Source organism: Sipha flava, unplaced genomic scaffold (assembly GCF_003268045.1).
Source record: "Sipha flava isolate LNK unplaced genomic scaffold, YSA_version1 117_pilon_pilon, whole genome shotgun sequence".
Lineage (NCBI taxonomy): Eukaryota > Metazoa > Arthropoda > Insecta > Hemiptera > Aphididae > Sipha > Sipha flava.
In genome coordinates, this window is record NW_020271741.1 from 576,466 (window position 1) to 601,623 (window position 25,158).

General features: G+C 32.4%; 2 protein-coding genes across 2 annotated transcripts in view; one reads left to right on the top strand and one right to left on the bottom strand.

Annotated features, from left to right (window-relative positions):
- LOC112693728 overlaps positions 1 to 24,736 on the bottom strand; it is a 55,071-nt gene extending 30,335 nt beyond the window's left edge. Inside the window, exons 1-3 of the mRNA XM_025568919.1 lie at positions 24,641 to 24,736; positions 24,382 to 24,573; positions 24,071 to 24,301 (exon numbers count right to left, since the gene is read on the bottom strand). Coding sequence (XP_025424704.1) covers positions 24,126 to 24,301; positions 24,382 to 24,573; positions 24,641 to 24,668 — 396 coding nt within the window. The 5' untranslated portion in view covers positions 24,669 to 24,736 and the 3' untranslated portion in view covers positions 24,071 to 24,125. The remainder of the gene's footprint in view (positions 1 to 24,070; positions 24,302 to 24,381; positions 24,574 to 24,640) is intronic.
- LOC112692864 (zinc finger BED domain-containing protein 5-like) lies at positions 7,868 to 16,388 on the top strand. The gene is made up of 4 exons (XM_025567682.1): positions 7,868 to 8,432; positions 8,518 to 9,153; positions 9,283 to 9,522; positions 16,300 to 16,388. Exons 1-4 carry the CDS (start codon positions 7,868 to 7,870, stop codon positions 16,386 to 16,388), a joined length of 1,530 nt encoding a protein of 509 aa, XP_025423467.1.
- Positions 24,737 to 25,158: the final 422 nt, after the last annotated feature.

Sequence of the window (25,158 nt, forward strand, 5' to 3'; positions counted from 1 at the left end):
AGAGCTTCCAAACGAAAACCATACGAAAATATCACTGACAACACACCATATTCATCTACGCCCGAAATCCATTTTCTTGTTCCTCATTACATGTTTTCTCGAAGATTTTAATATTGTCATCGATAAATTCCTTATTGTGTTAACAATATTTTTAATACGAATGCTTTGGTTTTCTACAACTTCTATTAAAAATTCACTCCAATTGGGAGATAACAAGATAATAAATAATAATAGTACATGATACAACAATGAATTTACTTATTTGGCTTAATAAATACAAATTAATAAACGACACGCACAAAACCGTCGTCACGCCGAATGGTGAGCTGCAGCTATATACAGATCTACGTGAATACCAAACATAATCTGTTCAAGGGGAATATAATATATTATGAACAATGCGTGGAAAAATAAAATAGAAAATACTGATAAATAAATGGAGACACATCAGATTCTCATAATTTTTAATTTTTTTTACATCGCCTATTATACGTTTTTACATCTTAATTCGATAGGTTCATATTAAAAATAAATCTTTAAAAACGACATATAAATATTTTAAGGTGATATTTTCTTTGACTTGTCGATTATATTGTACTTTTAAAATTATATTCATCCTTCTTCATTAGCACAGCGATTATTGCTTTAAAATTTCGACGTTATGTGAAAATAACAAATTCCCTATGAATAATTTTAAATAGCAAAAACGTATAAACACGTTACCATGGCAATATGTAAAATTCGTCGCTGTTGTCTCCAGTGCCGGTGCAGGTATCTTGTGAATACTATAGATAAATGAAATATCGACTGTAAATCTAACTGCCGATGTTGTGATAACCAAATAGATTAAAATAGAAAACTTAAAAAAATATATATAAAATCTATAAATAATATCTATAAAAAATAGATTAAAATCAGAATTCTGATAACCAGTTGGAAATCAAGGGCAATTGTTGGTATAGGTATTCTTAGACGTCAGATTGTTTTTTAAGTTATTCAATCGATGATAGCTTTCAGAAAACTATTGTCGTCTTCGACACACGTATTTCAACTTATTATATTAGTAAATTTCGATTGTAGTGCATTTGAAATGTGTATTATGGAATTGAACCATCTACCGCAGTTACCATTTTTACTTTTTACTCATTATTTTTACAGATGTTTGTTCAGTTCCAATATAAGTACACGCGATGCACGAAACATATCGTCGTACACACATTTATAATATTTTAAACACACACTACACTGGTCTTCGGACCAAATCGATTACAGGTGATCCGTCGCACTACTTCCATTTGCGAGTACACGCGTCTGGTAAATTACCCAGTCCCGGAGACGTGCGGACAGCAGTCTTGTAAAGCACTCGAGTAAAAGTATTCGAACAAAAGTGTTCAAACACTTAACATGTACTCAAATACGTATTCTAAATAGTCATAAAAAAAATACTTGGACATAGTGTTTTAAATACTTTTCCATTCTACCTGTATTCAGAATCAAATATTATTTTTGAAATATTTTTTTTTATAAATTATAGTTCAATTTTATCACATTAAAATAAAAAAAAATAATATACCAAATATATATTTATATTATATCGGTAAGATTTATCAACCATTTATCTGTGTTGTTTAAATATAGGTTATCAATATATGTATCAAACTAACATCAGATTTTTCGTTTTACTTTCAATATTCAACGCGATATAACTGCGCCAAGAAGTTACTATTATGACATTTTTCCAACGACGGAGTTACGGTGTGATTATTTTTAGTCCACGTGTGTGATATTTACAAAGGATTAGAAGCATGCTATATTTAATAACCGCATAATATATTATAAAACTAGAAAATATAAAGTCTTATATAAGGTAATATAATATTCTTATAGTATTAAACATTAAAAGTCCGTGCTTTAACTGAGAACTAAGACTGGGAGTTTACGAGTAATTTAATTTTTGAAAGTACATTTAAAAACCAAATTCATAACTTTACAATGATGTTTAATTTGTCTTAATAGTAATTAATACGTCCTTCATGTGGCGTATAAACGTATAACAAAATATAAATATAATGTATAATTAATAATTGTGGTGACCAATATATTTCATCGGCATTTACCGTACCGAGGATAAACTGTACTAAATTATTGAATCGCATAGAACGTACTGAATATTTTTTTAGGAAATTCATTTTCACGTCGTGTACTTTTATTTTCAAATGGATAGAGCCTTCAGGAAATCCTGTTGTTCATAAAACAATCGGTTTTATTAAATGGATTTCGAACTTTATGTACTATCGTGTATTGATTAAAGTAATTTCATTACGATGAACTCGCAGGGATATAAATGCATAATAAAAGAAGAATTAAAACTTAAAGCAGCCACACAAACCGATGGTATATACAGTATAGAAAGTATTACTATTGATCGAGTTTTTTGTGTCTTATTGTCGAAAGCGTGTATTTACATCCGTTTCTCAATAGTTCGCTTTGTTTAGGGATTTGAATAAAAAAATCGATTAAGAAGGGTAATGTGGTACTAGAATAAATCTTCTTGGTCGGATGTATAATACGAATGAGATAATGAAATTGGCTACTGAGACTTACCGTTTGATAACATCCTATTTTTATAAATAACAATACAATTCAACCAGTTTACATAAAAATCTTTACGTATTATTTTTTTTTGATTTGTCGCCATGAAGTGCATCAACGTCAATCACTTGAATTCGTACTTATAAAATAGTAATTCTATAGTGATTTATTACGTAGGTGTGGTGAGTAAACAATAAAGTCACTATAATTTTGAATGACTTTATTGATATTTCAAAAATGTTTTTTTTAAAAAATACTATCAGAATATTGAGCCAAGTCCGTTAAAATGTCTATTTCGATGATTCTTAAACATTTTTATTTAATTTTTTTTATTATTTTAATTTTTTACGTGCAACTTATTTTCGTCAAAGTAAACCCCAGACATAACGACAATAGTTCACATCGAAATGTATTATCCGTATTTATAGTTACGAATACTTTCAGACCTTTAATACGTTTAACGTTTTAATTCGAAGTTCGAGTACAATCGAAACGCACACAGCGCCGCGCATGCACGAATGATTATTTTTATATTGTCGGTGCACGCACACCTATCCTGTCCATCTAACCGTCGAAAAGAGTCGAGTTCTGTTCTGCGCCACCTAACTTTCCTCATTGGTCTGTTTGGAATTACCTTATTACCCCGTTTCTGTGTAAGATATCGTGATTCTTTCAAAAAGGTTAACCTACTTGACCCGGTCATTGTTTGATTTATGTAATTGCCAAATATCCTATATCTAATATTATAGTTTTTAATTTATACTTTAATTAATATTGTGCACCCAACCCTGGATTATTTATTACGTAATTGGTTGGCCACGTATATTCTGTATTTTGCAGAACCACTTTTCATGTATGTTATATTCCATCGTGTGCTTTGTATTTACGCATTGTTAGGAATATGCCCATAATTCTTTAGCTATTGTAATCGTACTACTAGTGCCTATTATAAGTGTTATTCTAATATCAATCATGTGATATGTGGTCCCCCATACCAGTGGCGTATACAAGGGGGGTGTTTGGTAGATATGACACCCCCCTTGAGTCGTATCATATATTACAACAGCGGTTACCAACCTTTTTAGTAGTGCGGACCACCAATTTCGTAGAAAATGTTTGAGGCCCACCAATAGTTATATATGTATAATATGCACATACGTCAGTTATTACAATTTATTTATTAAAAAACAATTGTTTATCAAAAAATAGAACTTCATTGAAGTAGATTATTCAAGAGTTAAACAATTTAATGTAATTTTGGATTGTTCCCAATGAGAGAATCAATATTTGGATTAAAAATGAAAAGTTTTAGCCTTAAATCACTCAAAATTCAATTTATTCCTACATTTATTTTTTAAAAAGTAGAAAAAGCTCGTTCACAAAGACACACAGGTTGTCGAAATATAGCCCACCAAATTTCTAAGTAAAATTTTAGAAATTGCTGGAAAGTCTCGCCGAATATTTAAGTATAATGGTAATAATGGTGTAGTTTTAAAAAACAAATTTAGAGTCTGATCACATTAGAGTTCAATCAACGAATCTTCTTCACTTGCTGATATTTAATAAGTAAGTAATGTTACTAAAATATGATTCACGGCCCAGTACCACCTGCTCGCTGCTCACTTGTGGGCCGCGGCCCATGGGTTGGGAACCACTATATTACATTTTTATAGGAATATAGGTAAATCAATAATTCAATATGAAATAATACTAATTACATATATACAGGTTTAACATTATCGCGATTGCGACAATACGTGACGAAAATTATTCGTTTACGTTTTCGTGCAACACAAAACATTTAATAATAATAGGTATTGTAGCATCGAATACTGATATTCGAATAGTCAAATATTCGAATAATTTATGGTAAAGCTATCCGAATTCGAATATACATTACATCTCTATTACAGATATTATGTATACATATTAATTAATTAAAATAAAAGTTGTAGTTTGTACATATTATATATAATATTTAATAATTACAATTAACACCCCCCTTCAGAAAATCCTAGCTCCGCCACTGCCCAATACAATAATACTTGTAAGGACCTATGTAAAAAAACGAAAAGTCGATATACACTTTCTTAATTTTGCTAACTTTATATAATAAAAATGTTTACAATTTTAATAATATATAATAAAAAATGTTCATATTACAACCAGGCACGGATCCAGAGGGTGGGCTGGGTGGGCCCGAGCCCATCCAAAATTTTCAAAAACAATAATTGTAATTTTGAATATCGGCATTAAAATTGATTTTATCAAATATATCAGATAAAACGTATTAATCGTGCATGGTGAGTAACAAAATAACAATATATCTACCTTTTATAATAAGTTATTATTAATAACATGTAATTGTCCGTGTGATTAACGTGATTTTATCTAAATATCAATTGTCGTCATTCGAACGCTAATGGAACCCCGATAAGATATAATAAGTGTACGTAAAACTGGACCCTACCCGATCAGCAAATATTGTTAAATGACACGTGTACTCGTAATATTATTCTGTCTGCTGTCAACTTCCAATAAGCGATACTTAAATCCACATTTTAATTAAACAATTTAAATATTAAAATTTATTGGAAATCCATCCACGAATTGCTGACGTGCTGAGCACATACACCAAATAGGTAAGTTTTATTTTGTTTTTTTAACTATTTGTTAAGGCATACCTATTTATTTTATATTTAACAAATTGTGCAATTATTCATTATTGAATACTTACACGAAAACAAATACATATATGTACAGTATATATACGTAGTTTGTTATATTATTGTAATAAATAGTTACTCACATATAAGAACAATTTACCACTCTTTATATCTGAGATTCTAAAATCCTGTTTTATTTTATTTATAAATACTTTTTTTATAGGCCATGAAACATTTTCTTGTGCCCCTTTTACAATCGGATTAATCTGTAATTGAATCTGTTACTTCCAAAAAAATTCGTAAATCTTCTACTTCAATAGGTGTCATTGATCGCGATGTTCAAAACAATATTTTTGATATTAGTCAAAACATTGAAAAAGGGCCAAATCAACCCAACATTACGTTTCCAAGACGAAACATCGGCGGAAAACAGAGATCATTTAATATTTCGTGGTATTCAAAATACGAATGGCTAGAATATTCGAAAATAAGAGATTCATTAAATAAAATCATAATTTTACTGTATTTTCTTTTGTGGTTAAGTTTATGGGCCCACCCAAAAAAATATTCTTGGATCCGTGCCTGCTTACAATATAATAAGAGGGATATATAAGAATCGCACAGGTATGCATGAATATATATTTACAATAAATATTACTCATTACTGAGTTCACAAAGGTTTACAACATTCAGATAATAGTTCGGGTAACTCACAATGCTGTTATGTCAGTGGACGTACTAGGAGATTTACACAATTACCAACGTGATACTCATAGTATGCTATGCTAAAATATAGCGTCATTTATGGTAGCATCGAATGACTCTCTAGTACACACTGACACATAGTATGTAGGGAAATAACAGCACTGCGGACCACGGCAATGCTTCGTTGAATGTCGTATAATGCCGGTAGGGAAATGACGTCAGGAAACTCTGCTACTCCGGATATAGATGTCGAGCGGGCACTTCTCCTAGTGGTGGTTCGTTCAAACTCGAACGGCGACGGCTCCTTGACTCCTCGGATGCTTCTGAAATTGACGTTGATCTCCGCTACCCTCGATGGCGACGTTCCGTACGGCGGCTGTTGAGCAGCAGGGAAAAAGGTATAATTGTCTGAATACCAGATTATACGTGTTATACGGGATACGTATATCAACTCGTGATGGACACTACCGAGTGAAAACTATCTAACTATTCGGTAGTACTATCTATTCACTCGGTTGTTTAACCGATTAAATCGATTGTTTTCGGACTATTTAAACAATCGACAATCGAATACTTAAACAATCGACTATCGAAACAATCGATCGTTATCATTGAATTTGAGTAATACTGAATTAGTATCAATTCTTGTTTTTTGATTCTTCGATTTCCGGATCTATTTTACTGTAGGTTTTAAAATTATTTAAAATAACCATAAAAAATCTAATGGTACAACTAATTTATTGGATCATCTAAAAAGAAGTATATATGCCTGGTTTTGTACTTGTGGTTTGTGACTTAGTGATTGATTTCCAATGTTCAGTGATTTCAGCAGACATCAAATGGCATTGCAAGAATTCGATCAACAATTTCCAACAATTAACTAACTAGTAGTGATTGGCCGGGTCCAGACGGAGCAGCTTTTGCTGCACGGCATGAGTCTGAATACATTTTCCGCGGCTTTTTTTTATGCTACGCGGCATAATTTCCGATCGGCCTAGTAGGCGGTCTATATCAAAGGAAAGCCGCGCGGCTTATGCCGCTCGCCTATGCCGCGTGTGTGTGGACGTATTTTCGACAAAGCCTCTCGGCATCAATACTTATTTTCTAAATGGGTACAAATTATTAATTAATAACAAATCGAAAAATAAATTCCGCACCGTGTGGATGCGTATTTTCTGCGCGGCACGGGGCCGACGAAAGCCGCGCGGCAAAAGCTGCTCCGTCTGGACCCGGATATAGACATTATCGAGTGAAAACTAACGGACTATTTGGTAGTTTAAACTATCTATTCACTCAGTTGTTTAAATGATTACCTCGATTGTTTTCGGACTATATATTCATGTATAAAATAATATTCGATAGTTTCGATTGACTCTATTGTTTTTAAAACTATCGATTGTTAAATCTAGTCGGTAGCACCTATGTCCATTATGTCCATTGTTCATGTAATCATGTGCTCTAAATCAGCGGTTCTCAAACTGTGGTACGCGTACCACTAGTGGTACGCGAAAGACTACATGGTGGTACGCGGAAGGCCGCATGGTGGTAGGACGGAAAATTAAAAACAATTAATATTAGATTCTTAGCGTAGCGATGATTTTACAAGGTCATGTGTTTTTTTTAATACTCAAATAATAAAGGTTAGATTTCACGGGAAATACGTCAATAAATAAGATATCGTATAAAATCATTGATATTTATCGCATATGTACGTATATAAATTCTGATTATTTTATAATATATCTAATTATTTTATATGAATACTAAATATTTTTTCTTCGGCCGTTTAGTTTGTTGGTGTTAGTCAACGAGTTAGCAGTCGAGTTTATCTCTTTAAATATTTTTGTCGTACATTATACATATTTTCGTACATTATTTTATTTCAGTACTAAAAAAGTAAAAATATGGATAAGTGGCTAAATAGAGTAACAGACAATAAATCTACGTCTGAAAACTGTCCAGTAAGTTCTGCTTCAAAGTTGGAAAGCGCAAGTCAAGATGTGAATTATCCTATGAAAATAAGAAAATGTTTAAGAAAATATGATCCTGATTACATTAATATTGGATTCACGGTCATAGACGTAAGCAATGAACCTCGAACTCAATGTGTTATCTGTTTTGAAATTCTTTCTAACCAATGTATGAAACCGTCCTTATTAAAACGTCACCTTTCTACAAAACATTCGACGTTAGAAAACAAACCAAAGGACTATTTCGTTCGAAAATTGTCTGAGATGAAAAGCACGAAGAAAATTATATCATCTTTTAGCGGTAGTACTGAAAAAGCAGTGGAAGCATCTTTCTTAGTGAGCTTAAGAATAGCGAAGTGTGGAAAACCTCATACCATCGGCGAAGAACTGATTTTACCGGCGGCAAAAGATATGGTAACTTGTATGTTAGGTGTTCCGTCAGCTAAACAACTTGATATGATATCACTGTCAAATGATACAGTTCGCCGCAGGATTGAAAGTATGGCATTAAACGTTAAAGAAAAATTAATTGATCAAGTGAAAAATAGTGATTTTTTTTTCCATACAACTTGATGAAAGTACAGATGTATCAAACTATGCTCAACTTATGGTTTACGTGCGGTATGTATTTCAAACTGTAATTAAAGAGGATTTTTTATTTTGTGAAGCACTATCAACACGAACTACCGCTGACGAAATATTTAAAAAGTTGAACCACTTTTTTGTTGAAAATGGATTAAACTGGAAAAAGTGTGTTGGCTTCTGTTCTGACGGTGCTCGAGCTATGACAGGTAAACATGGAGGTGTTGCGAGTAAAATTAAATTGGTTACAGAAAATTGTACTTTCATACATTGCAGCATCCACAGGGAAGCTTTAGTAGTAAAACGTATGCCAGAACAATTTAAACTAGTACTCCAGGAAGCCATAAAGGTAGTCAATTTTATTAAATCTCGGGCTCTACAGTCTCGTTTATTTACAAAACTGTGTTCCGAAATGGGAAGTGATCACATTCAATTGCTTTTACATACGGAAGTGAGATGGCTCTCTCGAGGAAGAATGCTTAGCAGGTTATTTGAACTACATTCTGAGGTTCAGTTATTCCTAGGAGAGACTAATTTTGAACTCAAAGATAAATTGACAGATAACCTGTGGATAACAACATTGGCATACTTATCAGACATTTTCAATCGTCTCAATGTATTAAATTTAAGTTTACAAGGTAAATCAATAAACAGATTTTCAATGAATGACAAAATTAAGGCATTTATTAAGATAATTGAAATGATAAGTAATAATGTTTCGAATGAAAACCTATAGTCTTTTCCTAATTTGGAACAATTTGTGACAGAACATGAACTTCAAGTGGAAGCTGATCTCGTAAAAAACATAAGACACCATTGCAAAATGCTAAAAACAACGTTTGAAGAATATTTTAAAGAAGATTATTCTGAATTTTTTTGGATAAGAAACCCATTCATTTTGGATTTGGATGATATTCCTAAGACACTAACAAACAATGAAAAAGAATCTTTGATAGAATTGTCATGCGATGAAAGTTTGAAAATGGAATTTACTAAATTAGAATTGGGTGAGTTTTGGATAAAGATAAAAAACGAATATCCGTTGCTGTCTAAAAAAGCATTGTTATTTTTATTACCATTCACAACCACTTATCTTTGCGAAACTGGATTCTCCTCAATGATCGAAGTAAAAAATAAGTTTCGAAACAAACTGAATCTCGAACCAAATTTACGCTTAAAATTAAGTAACACTGAACCAGATATTTCATCGCTAATATCAAATCTACAAATCCATGGGTCTCATTGAAAATTTGTTATTTAATTCATATCTTAATTTTTAAACACTAATAAATTTAACTATGTAAAGTTTTTATTGTTCTATTTTTAATCATCAGTGGTACGCGACTGATTGATAATATACTTAAGTGGTACGCGAAAAAAAAAGTTTGAGAACCTCTGCTCTAAATAATTAACATTACCAGACTCCAATTCTATGAATTCGTACTTTGATGTGTCTACATAATATTATTGTACAACAAAATAAATATTAGGCGTGAAACGTACATTATTTATTAAAACCTTGTACTGTACACAGCGCACTCTCATCTACAACGTGTCCATCGTCAGACCGTCTTCATATTTTTCATAATTTTGTCTATGACTTTCAATTTTATTTTATTGGTGTTATATTTTATATTTTGAAATGGATGATTACATAATACAATCATTACCCAAGACCAAAAAACCAAAAGTAGACCTTTCCCTTTTCCACCAATACCCGTTTCCACCTAAAGTGTATCTTTCCCTTTTCCACCAAATAAGATAAAATACCTATACTTTTTATGAGTTTTTCGGATTGATGTTAAATATATATAGATATACACACAATATAATCAACGAATATTGTACATTTATTGTATTTAATTGTATGTAAAACCGTTATCGTACTTATGCATGTACTTTTATGTCCATTAACCATTATAATATCTAAATAGTCAAATAATTTATGAACAAGTGAAAAGATGGTACAGTTTAAATAGTACATTACAACTGCGTGTGTGTTAAAATAAAACGTAAATTTTAAAATTTATAATTCTATGATGGTTAAAATTATCGAAAGTAAACGTGAAAATAAAACACTAGTACTAAACAACTTTTAATTTTTTATTAGATCAGTTAACAAATATCAACTAATTATATATATATATATATTACAATTTATATAACTAAGGTATCGTATATCATAATATATTATTTTTTCATCTTTTTATATCTGACCATTTTTTTAAATAAAATTTAAAATTTTCCAACAACCTATATTGTATATATTATATAATGCCTTCACATTTATTGAATTAATAGTATATATTAAATAAAATTATTTCTGTGCTATAACTTTTAATTTAAGCATAGTATACAATTGTTTTGGTAAAAACGTGGTCAATATCTCATTTGGTGGAAACGGATATTGATGGAAAAGGGAATTATACACTTTTGGTGGAAACGGGCATCGCCCACCGGAAGAAGTAGAATTCTGGTCCGTTTTGATGACCTTATATATATATTTGTTCTGTTCTCAGGTACTCGTGATATATGTGAATAACATACGGTGTTGTATGAATAGCATGCGGGTCACAAACGGCGACGACCGCCGCCACGCTATCTCTTAAGATTAGTAATCGGTAATCGATTACACGATAATCTTAAAGGCGTAATTAACGATTAGACCGCACGGGCGGATGTACACCGTGTGCGCTCTCTATTGATATCAGATTAACCGATAATCTTAATGCGTAAATCATTGTTGCTCCGCAAGGGCGAGACCTACACATGTGATATAGATATGAGACTATGCTGTCTCGTTACAACTACATTTAACATTTGCAACGGGACTTCATTGGTTTTATTCCGAACAATCGGGTTCATACACTCATTTACTCGAATATTATATATTTATATATAATATACAAACTGTTTTCACAAAGGCGTAAAATTGTGGTTGCCTCTAATTTACGGAATTCATATTTTCTAATAATTGTCATTGATCTCTAAAATATCCAATTATCCTGCAACAAATAATCGATAAAGCTCATTATGTTTTAGTTTCGGGAGATTCGTTTGTTTTTCGTAATCCATACCGCATTATCGTGCTTACGTGGGACGCGGCGACGTCTATACTGTGCACACGTGGGCGACAATAACAGGACACGTACAGAAACACCATTGCGGTACAAAGGCGCGTACGGGTGAGATTCGGTCGATATTAACGCGCGCAAAACGCGTTCTCTGTCGCGCCGAACATATTGCATTGCGTTAATCGTCGTTGAAACGCCAAAACCGCGCGTTCCGTCCACTCATTACGGCGATTTATACGTATATGGGTACGAAGGCCGTGCGCACGACCGCACGTCATTTAACGGAACGTGAACGCTTGGAAACGATCGAGCCGACAATCGATCCGGTTTCACGCGACATTACATTAACGTTGTCGAAATATCAATGTGGCCAATGTCAAGTTACGCCACATCCGTATTTTTAACGTCTGCTCGCGCGAACGAAATCGCTCGTCCGATCGTTAAGTTCGAAAAATAGCACGATTTACGTGTTTCTAGTGTTCGTATAATTTTAGCGTTGAATGATTCACATTCGATAATGTTGGAGATTATTTGTCACGGAATAAACGTATGAGATTATTGATAGTTTTTGAAGGAAAAAACATCTTTTTAACAAAACTCGATATGTCATTACTTGAATTCCGTGGTATTAGAAAATGTAATTAACTATTCATAACTTATGATGTTTTTTGACACCGAATTGAAAAACAAATATTTTATAAAAAAATTAACCATAACTGAATCCAAGTGACTTTTCTCCATAGGATTGTACGGAAAGTTTTTTTTTTGTCATTCAATTAGATTTAAAAAAAACTGTTTGGTATTAGCAGTCGGGTGTTTTTCTGATCGAAAAGCACTTTTCGGAGTGTAGAAAAAAATACAAACGAAAATTTATATCCGATACCACTTTTGTTTTTAACTTTTAATTGATAATGCGCTTAATTAAATTAGTTTTCTCGCAGAAATGAATAAAGCTCTCCTGGGGAGTTAGTACCCGGATGAATTCAACATCATTGGACGCTATCAAACAATACAACTTGCCTAGTTTGGGTCGGTTTTGTCCCTCAAACGACTTTTTCGCATTCTAAATATAACAGTAAACAAAATAAGTTGACACAATAAAAAATAAATTAAAAACATGATGTAAAAAAGATATGATACCGATGTTATTCAACTACTATTATACTCTATATGTACATAAGTATAATATTTGGTATTGAAAAAATTTTATTTTGTTGTATACGACAACGCTCTAAGAGAGTGTTTCTCAACCTTTGTATAATGGCGACACACTATTAAAATATTTCATACTTTGCGACACATAGTAAAAAAAATAAGAATAATAGATAGTATTAAATATTTATAATTAGTTAATAATATATAAACTTATAATATATAATCAATTATAATATATAAAACAACAAAGAAAAATATAACATAGGTAAAACAGCATTTTAATGAGAAATTTGTGACTGATATTTCTTACATAATGTATCAATTCGTGGTGAAATCTTCGATAAGGCGAATCTTAACTCCTCTTCGACATTAATTAATCTTTCCCTTTTTTTGTTTTTAATTTCATTCAAAACAGAAAAAGCTACCTCGCACAAATATGATGTCGAAAATGGTAATAATACGGAATGAGCCAATTTTGTTAAGTTCGGATATTCTTTTTTTGTGTAAATCCAAAATTGGTTTAGCTCGAGCTCATTAAATTTCATTTGATGAGTGCGATCGTTTTTTAATTCTGCAAATTAGGTTTTAGTAACAAAAAAATATTGTTAATAAATTAAGAAAAAGTCTATTCGACTATAGAAGTAAATGACAACTGAGCATACAAATAAAGTGAGTTATTGATACGGTGCATGTTTTCAGTATAAATATACTATACGTATTCACTGTTTAAAAATAAACGAAAATATCAAAAACCAACATTTATAAATTAAGATGACACACAATAGGCGATTCGAACGCGATTAATCGTTCAAAATGACGATAATAATAATAACACAACGATAATAATACAATTTATTTTATGTCGATAGCTGAAAATCTATTTTTATTATCATGGAAATTATATCAAATACCTATTAATTTTTGTAAATTGTTAATAGTGTTAATAATGTTTTTTGTCATTTAATATTAGTACTTCACGCGACACATTTGGACTTGCTCAGCGAATCACCAGTGTGTCGCGACACACCGGTTGAGAAACACTGCTCTAAGTTTAAACTCTTCAGTACTTATTTCAATATTATTCTACTGTAATTCGTGAAAAATACCGATTGGTTTGGGATGTTACCGGTGAATGATGAGATTTTCAAAAGACCGTTGGATTTTTTGAGGTCACTTGATACATTTTTCCCCGTTATTTTGTACACTTAATAAAGGTTCTAGCCTACTAGTAGTATTTTTTGTTTTTATAACAAGATGAATATTTTCAAAATAAATGTTAAGCATTTTATTTACATTTTTTCGATTTTGAGGCATGACAATTTTATAACTAAGTTGAAGATATCAATATTATTTATCAATTTATATTTCCAACGTCAAAGGCATCCCCTAAAATCGGACACGGACATTTCGGCGCGAGGTATGTTTCAGCACTGGATTACACTAATTTACATAATACACAAATTTACTTCTATAAAATTAATATTATAATTCACTTTTATAGATATTGTCAAAAAATTTACAATTTTAAAAAAAAAAAATATGTCCTGTTTAATAAATAACAAATATAAAATAAATAATAAAATAGGTCTGTTATGTTAAATGTCAATATGACAATATCGTGCTTAGTAAATAATAAATATAAAATTAATAATACAATATCAATATGTCACTCTAATAATAAAATAAATATGTAGTACATAAATGTGTTATGCTTAAATTGTAAGCGATACCTCTTAAAAATGATAATATGGCTATATAATATCTTTATAAATCTTTATAAGGACACCGCCAAAACTTATTTTTGCCGTCCGTACTTAACTTATCAAAAATATACATGTACCCATCGTGAACAAAGATTTCTCGATTGCGAAATGTTTCCATTATGAAATACAATTGACGATAAATAAACGTAAACGTAAAATAATATAACTTCACCGAAGTAAAAGGAATACTGATCAGTAATCACGCAATTATCTTAGTGTCACCAGTTCCAATACAAACAAAACTAGATAATAATATGTAAAAAACCCAAGACGATAAAGCTATTGTATTTTTATTAAAGTTATACTGCGATAAGGTAGAGCAGTACGAATGTTATAACTTATTAGTATAGTGTATATAATTTTAGAAAATAACACCTGGCGCCGAAACGTACTTCACGCCGAAATGTCCTAGATCGACGTGTGTGAAGTTAGCCCCCCACTATAAAAAATACTTTCTAAAATAATAATTACTTTCTTAATTTGTAACTATTTGTAACCAAGTTTTTAGAATTTGTAACCTCATATTTTTCAAGCTACGGGTACTTTCTCAATGAGGGGCTAACTTCACGCATTCCCCCCCCAATTCAAGGAAATCGTCCAAAACAAATTGTAACTTATAAAACCCAATTTGTAACTATTTGTAACCAACTTTTTGAAATTTGTAACCTCTTCAATTTCGTGTAGTTATCGATTTCCCTATGGGGGGCTGCCCCCCCCCACTTCAATGAAATCATCCAAAACAAATTGTAACTTATAAAACTCAATTTGTAACTATTTGTAACCATCTTTTTAGAATTTGTAACCTCGGCCCTTCCGAGTAATTGTAAATTTTTCAATGAGGGGCTGGCCCCCCAATTCAACCGAATCGTCCAAAACAAGTTGTAACTTATAAAACTCAATTTGTAACTATTTGTAACCAACTTTTTGGAATTTGTAATCTCGGCCCTTTCGAGTCATTGTAAATTTCTCAATGAGGGGCTGGCCCCTCCAGTTCAACGGAATCGTCCAAAACAAGTTGTGAATTACAAAAATTCAATTGGTTACTATTTGTAACCAAATTTTTAGAATTTGTAATCTCATCAATTTTTAAGTACCGATGGATTTCCCAAAGAAGATAACTGAATAAAAAAATTAAGTTTTTAATTTATAATATCACCCAGCTCAATCAATTCGTCTAGAACAGATCGTAAGTCGAAGAAAATTAATGTTGATTTCAAAGAAAATATAATTTCAGATGACCAAGAAATAGTTGAAGAAAATGAAGATATTCAAAATAATGTTCAATGTCTTAATAATATTTCAAATAATATGGATACATTTATTAAAAGTATTAAAGAACGTGTAGCAGTTCTCTCCGATACATGTGGTGATTGTTTGAATGGGTACTTTTTACCAGGCTTATGTGCTTCTCTTCTTCGGATTACGAAAGATTTTCCTCTCTGGACAAACATAATGGCTAGATACTATAAATCAAAGTATGAAACGGCCACTTCAGCACCAGTCGAAGGATATTTTTCTCATTCTAAAAATTAATTGAGACAATCACTTAGCACCACAGACCGTTTTGTTGGTTCACATTTATTATCGATAGAAGAAGAATTGAAAATGGCCATATCATTACAAGTTAACAAAAATTAAGATTATAAATCAAAAAATGATTTTAAATCAAACAACAGCAGTATTGATATGATAAATGGGAATGAAACAAATAAGGAAATTTATATAAATAGTTATATAAGTAATGATGTTGAATCGGAATTTTATAGTGATAATGATATTTGTATCAATTCAGATAAATCTGATTTAAATATAATGATAACAGATGAACTGATGACACAAGAAAATTGGAGAAATAAAGCAGACCAACCATATCAAAATTAAAAAAAAAATAATAAATTCCAAACGATTATCAAAATATTCAAGTCCATGTTCAGATATTCGTCGTGTACTAAACACTTCAGGATTACGATCAACTTCATTATCAGTGATATAAAACGGAAATCTTTTACCCACTTTTAAAGTAAATAAAGAAAAAATTCTGATATTTAACACGTGTGCTTTTGATTCGCTTTTAGTGGCAATAACAATAAGTTACTTCGATAAAAAAAGTTAAAAGTTATATATTGATAATAATAAAATGAATCTTTTTATAAGATTATGCAAAGATGTAGCTCTTCATGGGTCAACAAGCATTACTTATCAACAATGATGTAATTTGCTGCTGGAAAGTGGATTTTTTAAAAAGTCACCAGTAGAATCCGGAACCTCAATGTTGGACGCAAATATCAATATTATTGCTTTAAGTAACAAGCTTCATTCTGATATACAATATACATATAGCAGTATACAAATATTGGAATGCATCAATTGTACTACAAAAACCATTTTCATGATGCAAAAATAATACTCAATGAATTGTTAAATAGTAGTGGACACTTAGAAGATATAAATAAATAAATAAATATGTTACGGAAAAAAAATAAAAATGGTGTCCAAACTGCAATAAAATAAGTAGAAATTCCAAAAGAGTATTGCAGGAACATATTTTATTGGAAACAGACGTATTTAAAGATAATATGATAAATGAAAATAAAATGTTGGTCAATGCCGATGTAAAACCAATTGATGGGTTAGTTGATACAGGAAGTGCTTATTGTATTATTAAACAATCAACAGCTCAAAGTTATAACTTAGTGATAAATCTTAAGACTGTTAATATGTATGTGTATGGAAATGCGCAATGTGTAACCAGTTATGGTGAAACCGAAGCAGTGATACGTATCGATGACGTACCTGAGAAAGTCAACCTGCTAGTAGTTCAAGATCATGTTCAAAGTCATGATATTATTGTTGGACGTACCTTTATTGATTGCGAAGACGTGTCATTTGTCAAAACTCAAGGGGAACTGAAGTTTACCTATGGTATGATATTTCCGTATAGTGGATGTGAAGTTCCTAAAGAACCCGGTACGAACAGTGAACATCGAGTAGTTATTAAAAACGATAACGAAATAATTCCAGCTTCGAGTGCCAAAATGGTAGATGTACTTATCAACAATGAAAACCTAAATGTTTTAATGATAAATGATAACTCAGAGGAAGATATTAGTTTACCTGCTGGTGAAGTAATTGGTAAAGTGCGATTCAACAATGATGTCAAGGAGGAAATGTTAAATCAGGTAACAGAAATCACAGCTAACATGGTGAATTATGATTCGTCGACAACGCCTGAAGAAGTACAACAACTAATTAATCTATTAAATCGTTATCGAACAAGTTTTGCGTTTGGTATATCTGAGTTAGGGTGTACCGATTTGATACAAATGGACATCATAGATAATAATCAACCTGTCGTGAGTAGACCATACCGTACTACCATTGATGAACGTACGAAAATTGATCAAATTGTTCGAGAATGGAAGGATGCTGGTCTAGTGACTGAAACTAAATCATCTTACGCGTCGCCAGTGCTTCTAGTGTCGAAGAAGGATGGTGATGCCAGATTAGTAGTCGACTACCGTAAAATAAACGCTCAAACCGTACGTAAGGTATATCCTACTCCAAACTTAGATGAACATTTAGAGGCGCTTTGTGGTGCTAAATTATTTACTACGTTAGATTTGGCCTCTGGATACCTTCAAGTTCCACTGAGTGAACAAGCAAAAGAGAAAACTGCCTTCATTACACCAAATGAAACTGGACAATTTGAAAGGATGGTATTTGGACTTGTGAATGCTCCTTATGAATTTTCAAGATTAATGCAACGAGTAATGCAGCCACTTCGTAATAAGGTCGCTATGTGGTATTTAGATGACATTTTAATACCGGATACATCATTTGAAGATATGTTAAGTCGTTTACAGAAGGTGTTAGAAGCTCTACGGAATGCAAACCTAACTCTCAAGATGAGCAAATGTCATTTCGGTTTTAAACAAGTCACCTATTTGGGATTTATCTTGTCAGCTAATGGATTAGAACCAGGAGCTCAAAAGGTGTCGGCGATAAAACGAATAGAACCACTAAAAGACCGCCATGAAGTACGACGTTTCTTAGGACTGACAAGATTCTTTCGACGGTTCATACCAAAGTATGCACAAATAGCTGCACCTATAAGTGAATTATTAAAGAACACAGTACCGTTCAGTTGGGAACATAAACAAGAAGAAGCATTTCAAACATTAAAGAGGAAGTTAACTGAAAGCCCAATACTTCAGATATTCAATCTGACAAGTGAGACGGAAGTACATTTTGACGCGAGTAGTCTGGGGTTAAGTGGTATGTTATTGCATCGCGGAACTCATGGACGACTTCACTTAGTTCATGCAGTATCTAAGAAGACCACTGCGGTAGAGAAGAATTATCATTCTAGCAAAATGGAACTCATGGCAGTTGTATGGAGTATCACCCGCCTAAGACCGTATTTGGCTGGTATGAAATTTACAGTGGTGACAGACTGCCAGGCATTGGTTCAACTAAATGCCAAAAAGACGTCAAATCCTCAGATAGCTAGATGGGCAACACTTTTGAGCGAGTACGATTTTGAAGTGAGACATCGTCCAGGTGATAAAATGGCTCACATAGACGCGTTGAGCAGGGCACCCATCGAACAACCAATCGACACCGAAACTGAATTAATAAGTAATAAAATGGGTGTGATGCTTACCATGACAGAAGATGAATATGTGATAACCATGCAAAGGAATGACCGAAAACTGAGAGATATAATAGACACTCTCTCGAAGACAAGTGAGTCAGCAAACCAGCAGTTAAATGATAATTATGAGTTGAGAAACGGAATAATGTATCGAAAAGTTCAAGTGAAAGGAGAACTACGTTCATTGTGGATAGTTCCAAATGCAATGCGGAAGGCGATAGTCGTCAAATTTCATGATCAAATGGGAAATTTTGCGGTTGATAGAACAGTGGACAAGATACTGGAACAGTATTATTTTCCGGCGATGAGGAGGTATGTTAAATATCATATAGAATGCTGCCCGGAGTGTGTATTGACTAAAATACCACGAGGAACACAAAGATGGAGATTGCAACCAATTAAACCTGGTCGAAGACCGTTTGATATTGTTAATATAGATCATTTAGGACCATATATTAAAAGTACTCAGGGTATTGCATATATAATTGTGATAATAGATAATCTAACCAAATATGTAAATTTATATGCGGTCAAGAATACTAGTACACAAGCCTTACTCAAAGTCATGAAAATGTTTGTATTAATGTATGGTATACCACGGAGAGTGATCACGGATCGAGGGACAGCTTACAAATCCAGACAGTTTGAGATGTATTGTACGGAACAAGGGATTAAACACTCTCTCATTTCAGTAAGACATCCACAATCCAACGGGCAAGTGTAGCGGGTAAATGGAACATTGGTTCCATTATTACAAGTGACTGCAGAGACAGAAGCAACATGGGACAAGAAAATTGCTGAAATGGAATGTCAATTAAATAATGCAGTGAACAAAACAATTGGAGACACGCCGTTTCATGTGTTATATGGATATTATCCAAGTATAACAGATGGAGTTTTAAGTCATGCGGTAACAGAAACAAAATATGAAGATGTCAACTTTCTTCAACAACAAATCAGACACCGGATATTAGCAGAACATAAGTTGTGGACAGAGAAGCATGCATCTAGTCATGGGAAACCAGTGCAGTATGAAGTAGGAGAAGTTGTATTTCTAAAAAGGGCCACTACAAGTACTGGAGATTCCACAAAATTACAACCAAGGTATAGGGGACCGTTGGTGATCACCGAAGTGCTCCCACATGATGTGTACCGTGTTGTAGCTATAAGGAACCGAGACAACCGACAATATGCAACAACGGCTCATGTAACTAATTTGAAAGGCTACCATCTAATTGATGAAATGGAAGACCAACAGTTCAGTGAATAAGAAGGAGTTGATGAAATAGTGGACCAACCAATCAGTGAACCTGGTGAAGCGGATGATGAAGAGCCAACAGTACAGGATGAACCAACAGAAGAGGACGAGGTCGTTCAATCCAAAGAGAGACCAGTGAGGGAGAGAAAAAGGCCTGCATATTTGACTGACTATTACAATTGAGACTTATATTATATTGTTGACTTATAAAATATATTGTTATTAATATTTTTTTTTATGTATGATTAATTTTTTTTTTATTAATATGTATGTTGTTATTTATACCTTTCTATGTATGATTAATTTTTTTGTTATTATTATATCTAATGTTGTATAATGTATTTTATTAAGAAATCAAGTGAGGACACTTGCGTCAGGATAGTTGAGTGTTAAATATTTTTTTTTATTGTCTAAGGTAACACTGACTAGACCTATGTATTGTAATAATAGACAGAGTTAGATTCATAGAGTAGTAGTGAGATGCGGGTATGCGACGTATCGTTATATTGTATCGTTTTTGTATACTTTTATATTTTATTCGATTGCGTTCTATTAAAATAAAAGGTTATTGTTTGTGATTATTACCTGTGTTGTTTTAAATAGTTAACATATGTAAGTATGAATAATACTATAAACTGGTATCGGCCCCCTGGATATAGACCGGATATCAATAAAGATAATAGTCGATGTAGAATAATAGATTTATTTGTTTAGTTCAGTTGATTATTATCCGTCGTTGTTTTTGCATCTCTCAACCATGCAACGTCCGTCGAATCATACGTAAAACGGTCGTACGCGTATATTTTATATTATTGTATAATGCCGAAAGTACAACAGTCTACGAGTAGCCAACTACAAAGTTTTGTTTCGGAATTTAAAGATATATTTAAATCCGATGGACACGTTTTATATTGTGTACTATGGGTAGGGTTGCCATCCGTCCCGATATATCGGGACTGTCACCGATATTGAGCTCTTTGTCCCGACGTCCCGACAAAAGACGAAAATGTCCCGATGGAAATTTAACATTGCCAATTTCGCTTTATCGCATTCGAATATGCAAGAATCATGATTTAGAACAACAAGTTTTTTTTTCAACTCGTTAGATATCGTTTACATCGAACATTTTCGTTTGTCGTCAATATTTTGATTATTTTTGGAATCGTATCGGTCGTAATTGATCGGTACTGCGATTAATGGATTCATGGTATTTACTAATCGATTAGGGCACGTGGCACACCACACACGGCATAATTCGATAATAATTGTCAGTCAATCGTCACTCGTCAGTCGCTTTTATGTACTCGACCGCGTACTCGAATGCGTGTAGTTGACGGCGTATGGTACGATGTTTTCTTTCGGAAAGTACATAATTTTAAATATCTATACGTTCGTTTACGAAAGTGTCTGCGGCGAAAAAGAGAAAGTGCCATATTTCGGACGATTTTACGAAAGAGTGGAGTTTTATAAAAAAAGGGCGTACGGATGAAGAAGCGCTTTGTGTTATTTGTAACTGTTTTTTATCAGTTACTCACGGAGGTAAAGCTGACGTAAAGCACCACATTTCTACGACTAATCACAAAAAAAAATTCGCTGTTGTATCGACATCATCGCCCATATCCAAATTTATGATTAAATAAGATACCCAAGAAGAGTTGCTTATTACGGCAGCGGAACTAACAACAGCTTATAAAGTTGTAAAACATCACCAGTCTTTCAGTTCACTTGATTGTATCGTAAAACTGAATGCCACGATGTATCCCGACTCTAAAATTGCAGCTAAACAATCCACAGCTAGAACGAAGGCTACAGCAATAGTTAGAAATATTCTCGCACCACATTCTGTCTCAGAAATAAAAAAAATTGCAAGAAGTTTCATATTACGGAATAGGTACTGACGCGTCCAATCACAAAGCTGAAAAAATGTTTCCTTTACTTGTTCAATACTTCACTGAACACGATGGTATCCAACAGAAGCTATTGAAGTTTGGTACTTTAAAAAATGAAACATCGGAAACTATCTCCGATTATTGTCTCGACACTTTAAGACAATTGCAGATTCCATTGGATAAGCTAATTGCTTTTAGTGGGGACAATACCAATACCAATTTCGGAGGGCTTCAACGACGCGGTCAATGCAATGTTTTTCATAAAATAAAAGAAGACCTGGAAAAACCAATAGAAGGTATTGGATGTCCAGCCCATATTCTGCACAATACATTATCAAGCGCTTCTGGAATATTATCAGTAGGTGTAGAAGTTATTGTTCTTAAAATTTTTAATTATTTCGCAATTTATACTATTAGGACGGAGAAACTGAAAGAGTTCTGTTCATTTGTTGATATTAATCATCGGACTCTTTTGTCACACTCACGAACAAGATGACTGTCATTAATGCCCGCGGTTGAAAGAATCATGAAACTTTGGACACCGCTCAAAAAATTTTTTGACTCGGAAGAAAGAGTGCCTAAAATTATTTCAGATTTTTTTAAAAGTCCGATTAATGAAATTTATTTCCTGTTTCTGCATTCCAACTTGACTTTCTTTGAAAAAAATATAAAAAGCGTTGAAAAGAACAAAGTGTCAAGAATTGAAATTAGAAAAATACTATACGAAACACAAAACACTCTAATTGAAAGGAAATCTACTAAATTTATTGGCTTCCAAACCAAAATGAAAATGCAGAAACTTAAAAATGAGAATCCTACACCTGAAACGACAATTTTGATTGCAAAATTTGAAGAAGAAACAGTATCATTTTTTAACACCGCTTATGAGTATCTGAAAAAGTGGTCCGTTTCATTTGATAAGTATGAAGTATTTGACTGGATGACGCTATCTGAAACCCCGGAATGGGAAAAAATTGAAAACACTATTTTATATCTCAATAATAATGGTGTTACTTTGAGCGATAATCTATTTAAGCAATATATATATCTTAAGAACTTTTTAGAAGTTAAACTTGATTCGGAAGAATGAAAGGCGATCAATTCGGTGGAAGAGAAATGGATTTATTTTTTTAAAGAAACTGAACATCGTGAAAGAAAATGCCAATTGTTAAAATTATGCGAGTATTTTTTTGCAATCCCTGCACACAATGCCACAGTGGAAAGAGTTTTTTCGTTAATGTCGGCCCAGTGGACTGATGAACGAAATCACCTGCTCTCAGAGACTGTTGAGTCTATATTACAGTGCCAAGTTAATTATAACATGACTTGCGCAGAGTTCTACATATATGTTAAAGGGGAAAAAGAACTGTTGAAAAAAGCAAAATCATCTGAAAAGTATGGCCATCCAAGTACTTCTGCAATAAATTAAAAATATTTTTTTTATATCTAACTTAAATAAATAAATAAATAATTTATATAAAATAAAGAACTCTAATTTTTATATCAAAATTTGAGTATTTGTATACACTCCATCCTGGAATTCTTAGAACGTCCCGACGAGACCTTAGATAAATATGGCAACCCTAACTATGTGATCCTTTTTTTTTTTTATGCATATAAATGCATATTATAATGATTTTAGAAGCATATTTGTGTATTTTTAGAACTATAAGTTAAGCTAAGCTTAGTAATAACTAATCTACAATTTTATCATTCAATATAAAATAAATAACTAAATAAGAAATTTAATTTGTATATTTACTTGCAAAAATTGGTTCTAAAATAGTTTTCTTCTTCTTTTTCGGTAAACTCGGCCACTAGGACCATCCCGACATACATCCTTGCCTCCAGTTTTCTCTATTCGATGCCTGTAATCTCCAATCTTCTCCTCCACCTAATGCTTTCACATCATCCCTAACTCCGTCCTCCCATCTCCGACGTGGTCTTCCCAGCGGTCTTTTTCCATTAGAGTTCTCCTCCAGTACCATACGTACTAAAATAAAATAGTTTTACATAGCATTTATTATTAATTATGAACAATGATAATTTATTATGTATATAGACATATATTACCTACATAATATGCATGGGAGTGAGAATTATTTATAATTTCATAGTATACGGGAAGTCTCATGCCCGTATTACTATTGTTCTGTGGTATTAAGAACGCCGAAAGAGCATTTACTAGAATATTAGAACCAGAGATAACGCACCATAGGTCTAACTGGTTATTATTGCAGCTGCGTGATAGATGGTTTATAAACACTAAAATACAGAAATAACTGTCGATAAGAAAATAGCAATATTACAATACGCATTAAGCTGTACCTACACAGAAATTGATCGTTCTCCATCACCATTCAATCGCCTTAAATTCAATATTTATATATAAACTATGTCCATTTTTTATGTAATCATGTGCTCTAAATAATTGTCATTACCGGACCCCAATTCTATGAATTCGTACTTTGATGTGTCTACATAATATTATTGTACAACAAAATAAATATTAGGCGTGAAACGTACATTATTTATTAAAACCTATAACGTGTTCATCGTCAGACCGTCTTCATATTTTTCATAATTTTGTTTATGACTTTCAATTTTATTTTATTGGTGAAATATTTTATATTTTGAAATGGATGATTACATAATGCAATCATTACCCAAGACCAAAAGAGTTCGCTTACAAACTGATGAAAACGTAGATATAAATATCTAGATAAAAATTATTTTATCTATCTATATCTAGATAATTTTTTTTTTATCTAAGCACAACACTGCTCATCAAGTATTTACTAAATAATATACAATCCAATATTTATTAAATTAGTTATATAAATTCTGTAG

What these genes read in the sequence shown, in the direction of transcription:
- LOC112692864 (XM_025567682.1), top strand. Translation starts at nt 7,868, where the DNA reads ATGGATAAGTGGCTAAATAGAGTAACAGACAATAAATCTACGTCTGAA. An exon ending in ATTAAATTTAAGTTTACAAG is followed by an intron (nt 9,154 to 9,282) that starts GTAAATCAATAA and finishes AATTTGTGACAG; the next exon opens with AACATGAACTTCAAGTGGAA. An exon ending in ATTTACTAAATTAGAATTGG is followed by an intron (nt 9,523 to 16,299) that starts GTGAGTTTTGGA and finishes GTATCAATTCAG; the next exon opens with ATAAATCTGATTTAAATATA.